The sequence below is a fragment of the Oryctolagus cuniculus genome, chromosome 16, assembly GCF_051225735.1.
Source record: "Oryctolagus cuniculus isolate XC-2025 breed Fujian yellow rabbit chromosome 16, ASM5122573v1, whole genome shotgun sequence".
Classification (NCBI taxonomy): domain Eukaryota; kingdom Metazoa; phylum Chordata; class Mammalia; order Lagomorpha; family Leporidae; genus Oryctolagus; species Oryctolagus cuniculus.
In genome coordinates, this window is record NC_142882.1 from 88,296,231 (window position 1) to 88,312,812 (window position 16,582).

General features: G+C 63.3%; 1 protein-coding gene across 8 annotated transcripts in view; it reads right to left on the minus strand.

Moving 5' to 3' along the window:
* The window catches only part of CAMK2B (calcium/calmodulin dependent protein kinase II beta), a 75,250-nt gene that overhangs the window by 20,940 nt on the left and 37,728 nt on the right, over nucleotides 1-16,582 (minus strand). For all 8 annotated transcript variants that reach the window (XM_051853040.3, XM_051853045.3, XM_051853043.3 and 5 more), the window contains exons 3-6: nucleotides 13,307-13,366; nucleotides 7,191-7,245; nucleotides 3,886-3,951; nucleotides 246-318 (exon numbers count right to left, since the gene is read on the minus strand). In XM_051853040.3, coding sequence (XP_051709000.2) covers nucleotides 246-318; nucleotides 3,886-3,951; nucleotides 7,191-7,245; nucleotides 13,307-13,366 — 254 coding nt within the window. The remainder of the gene's footprint in view (nucleotides 1-245; nucleotides 319-3,885; nucleotides 3,952-7,190; nucleotides 7,246-13,306; nucleotides 13,367-16,582) is intronic.

Consider the following 16,582-nt stretch of genomic DNA (forward strand, 5'->3'; position numbering starts at 1 on the left):
CACACATGTACCCACACACGGACACACAGTGCACAGACAGCCCATGCACACGTGCGCACCCACATCACACACACACGCATCCCTCCATGCAGTGCACAATGCCCACTGCACACACACACGTCACAGACGGCACACACTCCTCCGTGCGTGCACACCCATGTGCCTGTGTCCCGCAGCCCCACTTGGCCCTGGCTGGCCTCGCAGCTCTGCTTAGACACCTGGCCAGGTGTGGGGCGGGCACTCACCTTGAGGTCTCTGTGGACGACCCCCATTTGGTGACAGTGCAGCACAGCCTCCAGGATCTGCTGAATGCAGTGACTGTGGCAGACAGCAGGAGGGTTAGTGCTGGGGGGGGGGGGTGCTGGAGCGTGGCCTCCGGGCTGGGGCTCCAGGGAGCGGGTGTGGAAGCCAGCAGGAGGGGCCGCAGGCTCCTCCCTCCCTCCCAAGGCCAGCTGTGACTCCCACAGGACACCCCCATGCTCAGCGCCCCCTCCCCGACCCACACAGCCACTTCTGACCCTTGGGAGGGAGGCATGGCAAGGCGTGTGGGCAAGAGGGAGGGGAAACCACGGCAGGGAAGAGCTGCAGCGGCCAGAGCCAGGGCCCGGGGTGCAGGGGGCGCCCCCAGGACCGGGCATGTGCCTGTCGCTTCATTTGGGTAAACTGAGGTCTCCCTAGCTGCACGGGCTGCCCCGCCCAGCTCCTGGGGTCTGCGGGAGCAACGGGAACCCAGGGCCCTGCTTTTCCGCCCTCCCGCTGGTCCCCGGCCGCTCCCAGCAGCAGGGCTGGAGGCGGGGTCTCTGAGCTGCCTGCCCTGGGGCACCTCCCCGGCACCACTGCTGTGCACGGCAAGCCCAGGGCCTCCCAGCTCTGAGTGCATTGCAGCCTCAGCCTGCCTCCCCCGCCTCCTGCTGCCCCTGGAGCCAGGCTGCCCACCCAGGGACAGCCCAACGCCGCAGGGAGAAGTAGCCACAACCATGGAGACCCCCAGCTGGGCCGGGGGCACCTGCTACAGGCTGCCTGAAGCCCACCTGCCGGGGTCCCCTCGTGGTCCCTCTAGGTCAGGTGTGGGAGGCGCAGGCAGATCCCTGCAGGACCCACCCGTCCCAACGGCGGCAGGAGGGTGAGCTGATGTCCTGCCCTGACCCTCCAGCAGCCCACCCTCTCTGGCCAGCTGGTCAACGGCTGCGAACCTGACTTTCTTCCCCCAGAGTTGCAGCCGTGCAACCCTACTGGGGTGACCGTGCCTGAGGCTGGTGAGGCGCAGGAAGCCGAGGTTGGGCTAAGGGAGAGGCCCCCGCGGAGCCTGAGTGTCAGTGTGGCCAAGGGCTGGCAGGGCAGTCCCTTGCCACCCCAGATGCCTTGGCCTCCAGGACACGCGCCGGGGCTACTGGGGCTGAGCCTGAGACACCCTTCTCCATAAGGCAGTGAGCAGGGGGCTCCACGTGACCCTCCCAGGGGCTGAGGCTGGCCCTGGGCAGGGCTGTCCACAAGGCTTCCTTTCCCTCTCCATGCCTCAACCTCCAAAATCACTGCCCCACCCCCCAACAGGTCCCAAGCCGCTGCCCCCCCCTTACACTGCCCCGCCCCCAGCACCCTGTACTGGAGCTCCGACAGGCAGCAGGGCTGGGAGAGAAAATGGAGAGAACCCAGCCCAGAGCCCCAGGTCTCCTGGGCCAGCTCCAAAGAGCCAGGGTGCCCTCTACCTGGGAGCCCCGGTGGGGGATGCAGGGAGGGGCTCCCTAACTCTGCAGTTTGCCGGAGGTTCTGGGACCCGAAAAGCCCAAGCAACTCCTGAGGACTTTGGAAAACCCCAGCTCTCCCCACTGAGCCCACTGAGGCCACTGGGGTCCCAGGTAGGGGCCCTGGGGTCCGGGCATGCAGGGCTCCCTGCGGGGGAAGCCAAGCCCATCGGACACAGCGTGAGAAGGGGGGGCACAAGGAGGGAGGCCGAGGCCGCCCGCGACAGGCCAGAGGCTGACACTACCGAGTGGCCAAGGTGGCCACCTGTCCCCCTTCCTCTGGCCTCTGCCTGAGGGCCCCAGCACTGGGGGAGTCTGCACACGCCAGGCATCTCCTTTGTACCCCCAAACAGGGGGAGCCCAGGCCACTCAGAGGGCAAGATGGGCCCAGGGCTGAAAGACACGGGGAGGGGCGTGGGGGACGGGGCGGGGGGGTGGAGGCAGGGCATGCGCAGGTGCTGCAGAAGAGGGAGAGTGGCAGGCCCTGGGCAGGTGCAGTCCCGTGTGAGGACGGGAGGCGCCAGGCTGCCCCGGAGAGCACTGGGCCCAGCCCAGGCCACACACACACGCACACACACACACACACAGTCTCTGCAGGTGTCTGGGACGCCCAGGCGGCAGGCAGCACCGGCTCTGTGTAGCTCCAACCAGTGTTTCAGAGCGGGGTGTGGGGGCTTCTTTTCTTGCAAGGAGACCACACAGAAAGCCTCCACTCAGTGGGGACCGAATGTGTGCAGGCAGTTTTGTAAAATACAAGGCCCTGGGCTGGCGCTGTGCCACAGCGGGTTAATGCCCTGGCCTGCAGCAACGGCATCCCATATAGGCTTCGGTTTAAGACCCAGCTGCTTCTCTTCTGATCCGGCTCTCTGCTGTGGCCTGGGAAAGCAGCAGAGGATGGCCCAAGTCCTAGGGCCCCAGCACCCATGTGGGAGACCTGGAAGAAGCTCCTGGCTCCTGGTTTCAGGTTGGCGCAGCTCTGACCGTTTCGACCATTTGGGGAGTGAACCAGCGGATGGAAGACCTCTCTCTCTGCCTCTACCTCTCTCTCTGCAACTCTTTCAAATAAATAAATTTTTTAAAAAAGAAAAACAGGCCCCTCCTCCAGGAGCCTTTGAGAAAAGCCGGAGGCTGCACCCTTTGGGGGCTGGGGCCCAGGGGAGCCCCCTCCTCCACCACAGCCAGCCTGGACTCTCGCACCCTCCTGTGGTGACAGGTAAGGGCAAGTCACAGAGAGCTGCTCCCCCCAAAGAACCCTCGTTTTCCCTACTAAGAAGCTAGTACACACTCATTGAAGAGTTTAGAGAAGAGGAAAGACCTAAACTCCACAGAACAGCGCCTGGGGGAGACCCCCACCCCCGTGTCTTCTTCAAAGGCAGAGCCCGTGGGGCAGGGCTGTGCAGCTGGGATGCACTGTCGCCGGTCAGGCGTGCACCCAGCAGGCACAGGTAGCGGTCACCTCCCCGGCTGACACCAGCCACCCCTCCGCCTGGCCTTGGCAGCCACACCACACCCAGCTGTCTCCGAGCCCCTCACACTTTCCATCCCTGCGAGGGCCGGTGGAGGGAAGGGCTGCCCTCGGGTGCCCCGGGAGGCCCCAGCCCGGATGGCATCAGCGCCCCTCAGTCACCTCCCACAGCGGGGCCCTGGGTGTGCTGAGCAGGGATGCAGGTGGCCTGTGCGTCCCCCACCCCGCCTGGCGCAGTGCTGGCTGCTAGCCAGCCTTGGCAGCACGCCCGGGCTGGGTGGGCCTGAGGGGACAGTGAGGGGACTGTGGGAGAGCCCGGGGAAGGTGGCACCTGGCCCAGCTTTCTGGGAAAAGTGTTGGGAGGTAGCAGTGCGTGTCGTGGCTGGGGAATGAGATGGCCCAGGGAAGGGATGGGTGGGAGGACGGCCCTCCGGCTGCTGCCTGCCCCTCCAAGGCCTCTAAGTGCCCACCCAGGGACACACAGCAGGCCCTGGGCCCCCAGGCCACCCCACTCTGCTCAGGGACACTCAGGTTGCCCTGACAGCTCAACACGTCCACTTGGCTTCCATCAAGGGCTGTGGGAGGAACGGAGGAGCCTGCTCAGGACTGGCCAAGGATTAAGGGGGGCAGGAGTAGGGCTGAGGGAGGGACAGCGAGGAAGGCAGGCTCTGCACCCACCTGGCATCAGCCTCGCTGTAGTACTCTCTCGCCACAATGTCTTCAAAGAGCTCCCCACCAGTGACCCTGAGGGAGAAACATACGGGATCATGGATCCTGTCCCCTCCATCACCTTCATCACCACCACCACCAACACCACCACTAACTTCACCATCACCATCATCATCGCCTTCATCACCACCACCACCGTTAACATCACATTACCATCATCATCACCACCATTAATGTCACATCACCATCACCAACACCACCATTAACATCACCACCACCACCATTAACATCACCATCACCATCATCATCACCTTCATCACCACCACCACCATTAACATCACATTACCATCATCATCACCACCATTAATGTCACATCACCATCATCATCACCTTCATCACCACCACCACCGTTAATGTCACATTACCATCATCATCACCACCATTAACGTCACCATTACCATCACCTTCATCACCACCATCAATATCACCGTCACCATCACCTTCATCACCACCAACACCACCATTAACATCGCCATCACCATCATCATCACCTTCATCACCACCACCACCATTAACATCACATTACCATCATCACCGCCACCATTACCATCATCATCTACACCACCACATTACCATCACCTTCATCACCTTCATCACCACCATCCCTACCTCTGCCCTATGACCAATGTCACCTGGAACTGAGTGATGACATGTACCATTCACCTGCTCACAATCACGCATGACGCTGGCACTGCTATCCCCCATTTGCAGACAAGGGAACTGTTTCTAAGGGGCCAAGGATGACTTCCCCAGAGACCGCAGTGCAGGAGACTGGAGCGCTGTGCCCGGGGCCTGTGACGCTAACTCCCAGTCTGAGCTCGGACTCCCCTCCCCAACTCCATCCCCAGGGCCAGCACCGTGGGGGAGGGGCTGGCTGTCTCGTGGAGCTCACAGGAGAACCGAGGGGAGCCTCTGTGCACCCCCCTCCTGCCCTGGCCCCTCCCAGGACATGGTCTCATGATCAGGGCAGGCAATGAGGACCCAAAAGGGTCTGGGCTGCCAGGGGCCCAAGGACAGGCGATGTGGCATGGCACAGAAGGCAAGGGAGGGGACAGGCGCAGCCCCTGGGTTTGCCCACCCCTCCCCTACTCAGCCACTGGATCTGCCCAGGACCCGTGCCCCACCCCCCGCAGAGGCTCCGGCCCTGAGGGCTGGGGGTGCCCGGTGCATGCGGGCACCTGAGGGCACCCTCCTTCTGGCTAGTCCACCTGCACTTCAGCCCTCACCCCTTCTGCAGGGGGAGGCTCTGGCCATCCTCACTTTGGTGCCTGGCACCCAGGGCTGGGCTGGCCCGCAGCAAGGACTGGCCCTGGCCTGAGGAGTGAAAAGCCATGCCAGGGAGGTCCCAGCAGCCCTCAAGGTGAGTACGCGCACGGCCTCTGGAGGAGTGAGGCTGAGGGCGGTGCCGCCAAGGCAGGGCAGGGCTGGGGGAGGCCACTGTCCTGGGCAGCTCCCTACTGTGTCTCTGTTTCTGTGTGCACACATGTGTATGTGGATGTGTCTCTGTGTCCGTGTGCACACACATGCATGTGGATGTGTGTTTGTGTTTCTGAGTCCGTGTGCACACATGTGCATGTGGACACATGTCTCTGTATCCATGTGTACAGTGTGCACACATATCCATGTGGACGCGTGTCTCTGTGTCCGTGTGCACACACGTGCATGTGGACGCGTCTCTGTGTCTGTGTGCACACATGTGCATGTGGACACGTGTCTCTGTATCCATGTGTCAGTGTGCACACATGTGCATGTGGACGTGTCTCTGCATCCGTGTGTGCCTGTGTGCACATGTGTGTATCACCATCATCACACGTGAGTGCACAGCCCCAGCCCACATGAGAGCTGACCTCCCCAGTGCTGGGGGTGAGCTCTCCAGGCCTCAGCGTGTGCGGCCCAGAGCAGGCTCTGTGGACCTGGAGTCCAGGTACTGGACGGTGGTGGAAAGGCCACCAGGCAGGCCGGGCTGCAGCCCAAGGACACCGCCTGAGCTGGGCTGGGCCAGGTGTGCTCAGAAAGCTGAGCCTGCACAGCCTGCCAAGGCCACCTCCGTCCCCTTCCCTTTTGCCACAGGACACGAGGAGCCTCCTTCCTCTGGCTGTGTAGACGTAGGCAAGGCCCCCGTGCCCAGGCATGGCAGCACCACACACATGCACACAGGTGTACAACAGGGCCCGCAGAGCGGCTCAGCCAGGATGGGCCGGGCAGCACCTCCCTGGTGCAGGGCCCAGGGGTCTGGGTGGGGGGTAGAGCCCCTGTAGACTCAGAGCCCTCCAAGGCTCTCCTGCCAGAACACAAGTGTGTGCCGGGCCAGCCAGGAGGCACAGCAGCCTCCCACGTGGGCACATACACACATGAGCACACACCACCCCCTCCCCTTCGCAGCTCCAGAAACACATTCAGTCATCCGCTGGTCCCCAGGGGCCCCAGGCAGGGCCAGCCCCAGCTCAGGGCACCCAGGGCGGGGCGAGCAACCTCCCTGCCTGAGAGACACGCGTTTCAGGGCACAGCTTCTGCCCCAGCAGCCCTGGTCACCCAGCTGTGATCCTATGGGGCTCACACAGGGGACAGAGAGGTGACCAAGTTCCTGCAGGGACTGCCCAGCCTCTCCTGACCAGGGGGCCTCTCCTGCTGCACTGATGCAGTTCTGCCGACAGGGCATGGGGTAACCATGACAACCGCACCAGGCGGGCTTCCCCAGCCTGGCTATTGCTTGGAGGCCACAGGGGCTTCCCACAGCTATGGCCTGCTCAGCCCAGGGTCCTTGGCACCGACTCAGGACAGCTAAATATAGCTGCTCAGCAGGAGCTGTGAGCGGGAGGGAGATGACATCACCGCTTCTAAATCCAGCAGGAAGTGAGAGGTGGCAGTGGCCCAGACGCCTCCTCACTCAGCGACTGCCCACAGGCGGGCAGGTGCACACACACACACACACTAGCCCACGGGCACCTGTGCACACACACGTGCGCACACACACACACCAGCCCACAGATGGACGCACACACTTGCTGGCCACAGGCATGCACAGACGCACAACAGGAGAGGTGGCAAATGAACCCGACTGTCCTGGGGGTGCTCCCCTCCCCTCCGCCCACCCGCTGTGTCCTGCAGCTGCTCTCTGTGGTGCAGGGGCCCAGGACGTCAGGCCCAGCCCCATGGGACTCAGCAAACCCAGTGCAAAGCCAAGGAGAGGGGAGCGTGGGACCCTGCTGGGGCCAACACCGGGGGTGCTGCAGGGTCCCCACTCAGACACTCACAGATCGAAGACCAGGTAGTGGAAGCCCTCCTCGGAGATGCTGTCGTGGAGACGCACTGCGGGCACAGAGAAGTCATGAGCGGCGGCTGGGAGCCGGGCACTGCTCCCTGCCCACCTCAGGGCCCCCGGGGCTGCCTGCAGTATGAGGAGGGCCCAGGGGCGTGGCCGAGGGCAGAGCCCTGACGCCGGCGTCCGCAGGCCTCTGGCAGCGCCCCTGCCCTTCCTGCAGCCTCAGCTGCCTGCCTGGGTGCCCCGCAGGAGGGGCTCACCCAGCACAGCCCCAGACAGGAGCCCACGGAGCGTGACCTGGGAGAGGACACGATGGCCACAGGCCTCCCGCAGCCTCAGGCTCCAGGTCTGCGCCACACGTGTGAGCAGACTGACGGCGTCGGTCCAGGTCTGTGCCACACGTGTGCACAGACTGATGGCATTGGTCCAGGTCTGCGCCACGCGTGTACACAGACTGACGCGTCGGTCCAGGTCTGCGCCACGCATGCACAGACTGACAGTGTCGGTCCAGGTCTGTGCCACGCATGTACACAGACTGACGACGTTGGTCCAGGTCTGTACCACGTGTGTACACAGACTGACGGCGTTGGTCCAGGTCTGTGCCATGCGTGTACACAGACTGATGGCGTCGGTCCAGGTCTGCGCCACGCGTGCATAGACTGACAGTGCCGGTCCAGGTCTGCGCCACATGTGTACACAGACTGACGGCGTCGGTCCAGGTCTGTACCACGCATGTACACAGACTGACGACGTCGGTCCAGGTCTGCACCATGCGTGTACACAGACTGACAGCGTTGGTCCAGGTCTGCGCCACGCGTGCACAGACTGACAGTGTTGGTCCAGGTCTGTGTCATGCATGTACACAGACTGACGACGTCAGTCCAGGTCTGCACCACGCGTGTACACAGACTGACGTCTGTCCAGGTCTGCACCATGCGTGTACACAGACTGACGGCGTCGGTCCAGGTCTACGCCATGCGTGCACAGACTGACAGTGTCGGTCCAGGTCTGTGCCACGTGTGTACACGGACTGACGGCATCGGTCCAGGTCTGCGCCACGCGTGCATAGACTGACAGTGCCGGTCCAGGTCTGTGCCACGTGTGTACACAGACTGACGACGTCAGTCCAGGTCTGCACCATGCGTGTACACAGACTGACGGCGTCGGTCCAGGTCTGTGCCACGCGTGTACACAGACTGACGACGTCAGTCCAGGTCTGCACCACGCGTGTACACAGACTGACGGCATCGGTCCAGGTCTGTGCCACGCGTGTACACAGACTGACGGCGTCGGTCCAGGTCTGCACACGCGTGCATAGACTGACAGTGTCGGTCCAGGTCTGTGCCACGTGTGTACACAGACTGACGACGTCGGTCCAGGTCTGCGCCACACGTGTACACAGACTGACGGCGTCGGTCCAGGTCTGCGCCACGCATGCATAGACTGACAGTGCCGGTCCAGGTCTGTGCCATGTGTGCACGCAGACTGACGGCGTCAGTCCAGGTCTGTGCCACGCGTGTACACAGACTGACGACGTCAGTCCAGGTCTGCACCACGCGTGTACACGGACTGACGGCGTCGGTCCAGGTCTGTGCCATGCGTGTACACAGACTGATGGCGTCGGTCCAGGTCTGCACACGCGTGCATAGACTGACAGTGCTGGTCCAGGTCTGCGCCACGTGTGTACACAGACTGACGGCATCAGTCCAGGTCTGTGCCACGCATGTACACAGACTGACGACGTCGGTCCAGGTCTGCGCCACGCGTGCATAGACTGACAGTGCCGGTCCAGGTCTGCGCCACGTGTGTACACAGACTGACGACGTCAGTCCAGGTCTGCACCACGCGTGTACACAGACTGACGACGTCAGTCCAGGTCTGCACATGCGTGCATAGACTGACAGTGCCGGTCCAGGTCTGTGCCATGTGTGCACGCAGACTGACGGCGTCAGTCCAGGTCTGCACCACGCGTGTACACGGACTGACGGCGTCGGTCCAGGTCTGTGCCACGCGTGTACACAGACTGACGGCGTCGGTCCAGGTCTGCACACGCGTGCATAGACTGACAGCGTCGGGCCCTGCAAGGTTCAGAGCCTGACTTGGGGCTGCAGAACAGCTGGGCCTGGCACATTCCGCCTCGTGCCTGTGGGGTCGGTGTGCTTGGTGACAACGGAGGGACAGGGGTTGAGGGTGACTTCAGCACAAAGCAGCCGATGAAGCGGCAGCCCCAGGCCTGCCTGCCCTGGGCCACCCGTGCGCCCTATGCCTGAGCAGCAAGAATGTTCCGGAACAACTCATGCTGGGCCTCGCTCTCGCATGTGAGAACTGCCTGCTGCTGGCAGTGACGACAAGGCACGTGCCCTGTGCCCACTGGCACCCTCACGGTGTTTGCCCAGGCAGTAGGTGGAGCGGGGAAAGGCCGAGCACCCGCAGGGCACCCCTCGGGACACCCACGGCCATGCGGGAGTGCCTGAGCTCAGGGCCCGGCTCCACTTCCAGTTCCAGGTTCCTGGGAGGCAGCAGGGGAGGGCTCAATGCTTGGGCCCCACCACCCGCCTGGGAGACCCAGTTGGAGATCCAGGCTCCCGGCTCTGGCCTGGCTGAGCCACAGCTGTAGTGGGCATCGGGGAGTGGACCAGCAGATGGGAAACCTCCCTGTCTCTGCCTTTCAAATAAATAAAAAAAGAAAATTAAAAAAATTGAAAACATTGGAGGAATAGTTACATACTTCCTACTGGTCTAGAAGAAAAACTAACCAGCACATCAGATCTGTGAAAACACAGAGTTAAACAAAAAAACTGATCTGTCCCGAATTCTATTTAAATAAAGACACCAGACAAAAAGCCCCGGGAGCACACAGACTGGCAGGGGGCAGAGGCCGCCGAAGCCCAGGGGAGGTGCACAGAGACCCTGGCCATCTTCTTGCTCCGCTGGCTGGGGCTCTCCCCTGGGGGCTGCCCCTCTGCCAGGGGCATTCAAGGGCCTTGCTGGGACCAAGGCGAGGGCTCCAGGGCCGTCTGCCCATCCCAGGCAGCCAGCGGACCTTCCTCTCAACACCTGGAACACCCACGGGCCTTGGAGGGCTGACCCTGGTCCTGCAGGGCCTGACCAGCAGCCCGTCACCCCTGCCCCCTGCTCGAGCTCCTCACCTCTGCACAAAGACCCCAGAGCCTTTCATCCCACCACAACCCCCTGCCCAGCTGTCAGGGAACAACTGGCAAGGGAGGCCGACCCAAACCCGAGGCCAGTGCCAGGCCCGGGCAGGTGCAGACGCATGGAGGGGAGGCTGGGGGCAGCTGAGACGCCCACTCCCACTAGGGCACTGGTGGTGAGACAGACGCCGCCCCCATGGATCCGGGGGCCCCGCCGGCATGGGCAGCCTGAGTGCTGAAGGGCAAAGCCCAGCATCTCCCCCAGGGACGGAGTTCCCTGAGGCATCGCGGGGCACTGGGGGCAGCACGGGTGCAGCCCGGCCCCATGCCCAGGTGGGGACAGACCACAGACGCCTCAGCCGTCACCGTCACCGTCACCCGAGCAGGGAGCCAGCCCCACACTCGGCCCAGAAGCTGGTCCTGACAGCAGCCCTGCAGCCCACGTGGGCCCAGGGCTCTGACCTGGGGCCCTGCTTCCGACGGCCCCAGGGCCCTGGGCAGCCGGAGCCATGCTCACGCCACCCCTTCTTCCAGATGGCCCCCAACACCGGGCCCCTCACGGCAGACACTGCTGACACAGAACCCCGAGAGGTGAGGACCTGGCTGGCAGCCTGGACGGGGCTGGGCTGCTGCCTGGGAGCAGCAAAGGCCCGTGGGTCCCTCCCCGCTGCGGTCCTGGCTTGGGAACCCCACACACAACGTGATGGCTCAGCCCGAGGTGCTCACACAGCAGCCACAGTGGGGACCACCAGGACCTGCCAACCAGAGGCCAACCCAGGGTTTCCGAGACCCAGCGATCCCAGGGTCCCAAAGAACTGGGAGCTGTCCCTGCACTCGGGACTCAGACACAGCTGGCCCTGGGTGCCGATGGCTAAGCAAGGAGGAGGACTCTCGGTTACCCCGGGGAGGCAGCGGGCGGGGCACAGGCACCCGCGGTCGCACCTTGCTGGGTGAAACAAGCCAGACTCCCAGACACGACAGCACTGCGGAGGCCGCTGGATGCCCCACCACAGCCGAGCTCAGAGAGACAGGGAGAGGAAGGGGTGCCCGGGGCTGGGGGCCAGGGTTTCAGAAGCACCGGTTTCTGGGGAGACAGGTTTGGGAGTAGTCACCGGTGCAGGGCACTTGCCGGGGAGGGTGTCTGGAGTGCCTCAGAACCCACCAGCATAGACGTAAGATTATAGGTGCTGTGTTATGCATGCTTTACCGTCATCTTTTTTTTTTTTTAAGATTTATTTATTTATTTGAGAGGTAGAGTTACAGACAGTGAGAGGGAAAGACAGAGAGAATGGTCTTCCATCCGCTGGTTCACTCCCCAGATGGCCACAACGGCCAGAGCTGAGCCGATCTGAAGCCAGGAGCTTCTTCCAGGTCTCCCACATGGGTGCAGGGGCCCAAGCACTTGGGCCATCTTCTATTGCTTTCCCAGGCCACAGCAGAGAGCTGGATTGGAAGAGGAGCAGCCGGGACTAGAACTGGTGCTCAAATGGGATTCTGGCACCGCAGGCAGAGGAAAAACCCACTGCGCCATAGTGCCGGCCCCCACCATGATCTTGACTGTGCTGGGGCCGGTGCTGGGGCGCAGCATGAGCTGCTGCCTGTGGCATCGGCATCCCATGTGGGCGCTGTTTGAGTCCCGGCTGCTTCACTTCTGACCCAGCTCCCTGCCAATGCGCCTGGGAAAGCAGAGGATAGTCCAAGTGCTTGGGCCCCTGCCACCGACACAGGAGACCCGGTGGAACTCCTGGGTCCTGGCTTCCACCTCCCTGGTCATTGTGGCCATTTGGGGAGTGAACCAGTGGATAGAAGATCTCTCTCTCCCCACTCCCTCTAACTCAGCATTTCAAATAAATAAATATTTTCTAAAGACACTGTGTTCCTTGTTTTCTTTTCTGTGTCTCAGCTGTCTTCTGTCTCCCCTCTGCCTCTCACTGTCCCTGTCTCTCCCTCTCTCCTTGTCCCTGTTTCTCTGTCTCTCTCTCCCTCTTTCTCTGTTTCTCTCTCTCGTCTGTCTCTCCCTGTCCCTTTCTCTACCCTCTGTCTCTCCCCTCTGCCTCTCCCTGTCCCTGCCTCTCTCCCCACTCTGTCTCTCCCCTCTGCCTCTCCCTGTCCCTGTCTCTCTCTACCTCTCTCTCACTCCCTCTCCCTGTCTCTCTCTCCCCTCTGTCTCTGTCTCTTTCTCCCTGTCCCTGTCTCTCCCTCTCTTCCTGTCCCTGTCTCTCCCTGGTCTCTCTCCCCTCTTTCTCTGTTTCTCTCTCTCCTTGTCTCTGTCTCTCCCTGTCCCTTTCTCTACCCTCTGTCTCTGTCTCCCCTGTTTCTGTCTCTCTCTCCCTGTCCATGTCTCCCTGTCTCTCTCTCCGTCTGTCTCTTGCTGTCTCTGTCTCCCCCTGTCCCTGTCTCTGTCTCTCCCCTCCATCTCTCGCTGTCCCTGTCTCTGTCTCTCCCCTCTCTCTCCCCCTGTCCCTGTCTCTGTCTCTCCCCTCTGTCTCTCGCTGTCCCTGTCTCTGTCTCTCGCTGTCTCTGTCTCTCTGTCTGTCTCTTGCTGTCTCTGTCTCTCCCCTCTCTCTGTCGCCACTCACTCTGGGGAGGCGCAGTGGTCCTGATGACACTCAGTATCCCTCTGCACCTTGGCCCTGGCCTGGGAGGGGTGTGGATGCTGCAGGCCCTAGAGCTGGCTGCTTCTCACAGGCTGTTTCAACCCAGAGTCCTGGGCCCACCCTGGCACCGGCCCAGGAATCCACCCACAAGCACCCAACACGGCAAGGCCTGAGTTCCTGGGGGCAGGCTGCCGGATGCACACACGCACACAGCTGCTCCCGTGGCGGCCCATCCTTGACGCCACCGCATCCACCCTGGGAGGAGGCGGGGCTGGGCACTTCCAGGGAGAAGGAACAGGCAGAGGAGGGAGAGGGGAGGGGACGGCCCGGCCCCGCCCGGCCCCGCCCCTGCGGCTCACCAATGTTGGAATGCTTCAAAAGGCGGCAGATCCTTGCCTCTCTCTCCAGCTTCTGGTGATCTAGGGGCAGAAGAGGAGCGGACGTCAGCTCCCGCCCAGCAGCCGGCGACACACGCTGCCCCGGCAGGAGAGCCCCCGCAGGAGGCTGACAGGTGGCCCTGAGGAGGGCACACGCCTGCCCGCCGCCTGGTCTCTGGGCAGACACCCGGAGCGGGCGCTCAGGGCGGGAGGCAGGGGCAGGTGGACAAGAACAGAAGCGACAGGCACTGGCGGCACAGCCTGCACCCTTCACTTGTCTGTCCTCACCCCACGCTCTCGGGAGCTTTCTGCTGATCCAAACCCGTCCTCCCTCGGGGTGCTAGCCGCCCCTCCTCCCACCTACAAAGCTCAGGGCCCAGGCAGACAGAGGGCCGCTGGGCACCCGGACCCCTAGTCCTCAGAGGCCACCGCCACCTGGGCAGCTCCTCCACAGGGTCCCCAAAGGACGGAACAACTTGTCAGCCAGAAACCTGATCTTCCCAACAGAGGGGCCAGGGAGATTTCAAGGCCAGTGGAGACGGTGACAGCAAAAAGTACCCCCCGCATTCCCACGGCCCAGAGAAGGGCAGGCACGCGGCTGCCGCCACACGGCACAGTGCAGCGGTCCCCACTGGCGCCCCAGATCCCAACAGCCTGCTGGCGGGAGAAGCAGGGCCCCAACTGCGCTCTTGTCTGCATCAAGGTCAAAGCTGGCGCATCCCAGAGGAACAGCCACGGACAGGACCGCGGAGCAAGTGCAGATGGTGCTGGCTCCTGGGAGGGGGGTGCCGGCGCCTGGATCGCCCGCCCTTGCCAAATGCCAAGCACCTAATTGTGCCCACCAAGGCGGCAGGGGCACGTCCTTCAACGGTGAGAAAGACGGCAGGCGCCAATTGGAAACGACCACTGGGACGCGGGACAGCTAGGCGGTCTGTGGCCGGGCCATCGCTGGGACCCGTCCTCTGAGGTGGGCACGGCGAGGTCTGGGGCACGGGCCACACGAGTGGCACAGCCTCCCTTGCACACAGGCGCGTCTTTGCAGAACTGGCTCTCTGCCCCGGGACTACCCCGGAGCTCCCCCGCCTGCCCACCTGGCTGCCATCTGCTTCTCGCCGGGTGCCTGGCACCTGGCACCCCACAGAAGGGAGGGCCCCAGGGGAGGCTCCAGGGCAACAGCGTGAGACCCCGCCCCAGCCTCTGGCTCCCTCGACCCCACACCCACATCCTGCTGCCGGGGGCGCTGACTCCCAGGAGGGGCGGCAGGGCGAGGGGCGGCTCATCTCCTAAGCGCTTGGGGATCTGCACACAAGTGAAGGCAGGGGTGTGGGCTGATGCAAGCCTAAGGTGACGGGCTGGGCCGTGTGGGGGCAAGTCCGCGCACACGCACGTGTGCCCCCTCCTGTGCACCTGCTCAGACGCTGGGGGGGAGGAGTTAGCTGAGTGTTTCCCCTGCCAGAGGCGCAGCCCAGAGACATCACACAGCGCTCATTGCTCATTTATACCCCCATGAAAGCGCTTATCAGAAAACACACACAAAAAAACCACGAAACACAAGACAAAACAAACAATTTCACTGCAGGATCAGCCTACACTGGAGCCTGCAATTACCCACCCACGAGCCCGCATTCCGATGACGGCACAACAGCCTGCGTCCCCCGCCCCGGGGATGCCGGGCCCCAAGGCTCTGCCAGGTGATTCTGCCGCGAGATGCCACTGCGCGTGCTGCCAGCCCTGTCCCTGGGTGCCCTGAGGGCAGCAGGACCTGTGGGGCCCAGTGCTCGGCTAAGCCATGCCAGGGCTGCCCACAACCCCAGAGGCCATCAAGGCTGGGGTTCAAGGCCACAGCCTCTCGTGATGATGCCCAGATGCTCTCGGTGTGCGGGCCGAGGGTGTGTCTGCTGGGGACAACAGCCTACGCTCACAACACAGCCCCGCTGATCTGCAAACACTGCCCTGGGGGTGGCAAGGGCCCCGTCAGAGAGAGGAGGAGACACTGTGTGTGCCTGGGCTCCCCTCCCATGCCTCAGCCTTCTCCAGGGTCTGGGCGTCCCAGCCGGTGTGGGTCACCTGCTTGCAGCAGCAAGCAAAGCAGGTGTGCCTGCCGCAAGGACACCCTGTGGGCTCTGCCCCCTGGCCAGCACAGCCCATCAGAGAGGGACCACGGCCCTGCAGCACAGCCACAGTAATGCAAGGACACCCTGTGGGCTCTGCCCCCTGGCCAGCACAGCCCATCAGAGAGGGACCACGGCCTGCAGCACAGCTGCACTAACGCAAGGACACCCTGTGGGCTCTGCCCCCTGGACGTCACAGCCCATCAGAGAGGGACCACGGCCCTGCAGCACAGCCGCACTAACGCAAGGACACCCTGTGGGCTCTGCCCTTGGCCAGCACAGCCCATCAGAGAGGGACCACGGCCCTGCAGCACAGCCGCACTAACGCAAGGACACCCTGTGGGCTCTGCCCTTGGCCAGCACAGCCCACCAGAGAGGGACCACGGCCCTGCAGCACAGCCGCACTAACACACAGGCCTGGGGGCCTGTACCCAGCTCTGGGGGGGGGGTCCGTAGCTCCTCTGGGCTGTGCCTGGGGGCCTTGTACCCAGCTCTGGGGGGGGGGAGGTTCCGTAGCTCCTCTGGGCTGTGCCTGGGGGCCTTGTACCCAGCTCTGGGGGGGGGGGGGGTCCGTAGCTCCTCTGGGCTGTGCCTGGGGGCCTTGTACCCAGCTCTGGGGGGGGGGGTCCGTAGCTCCTCTGGGCTGTGCCTGGGGGCCTTGTACCCAGCTCTGGGGGGAGGGGGAGGTTCCGTAGCTCCTCTGGGCTGTGCCTGGGGGCACAGCGTTGCTGAGAGGGAGCCGGTGAGCTAAGAGTAAGGAACCTTCTGCTGAGGGCAGTGGAGGTGAGGATTCTCAACCACCCCGCGGCACCTGCTGTGTGAAGCCCCATCAGATATAGAAACTGAGGCACAGGGACCAGCTCAAGGTGGCCAGGTCTGAAGGCCCAGGCTGGGAGCCTGGGGACAGGCAGGCAGCTACCCCCAGGGCCCCCAGGTCTGACCCTGGCCAGTGCTCCCCTGAGGAAGGAGGGCCTACCAGGGCGGAAGCCACAGACCCAGGACAAGCGTGTGTGTTAGGAAAGTCTCTTCCCTTCATTCCCCCTCGTGCAGCTGGGAAGTGAGCTGGGGAGGTCTCCCCACCTGCTCCTGACAGCGGGTGACAAACGGCAGGGAGGGTGCCATGGTGCCCACCCCCAGCTGCAGGCTG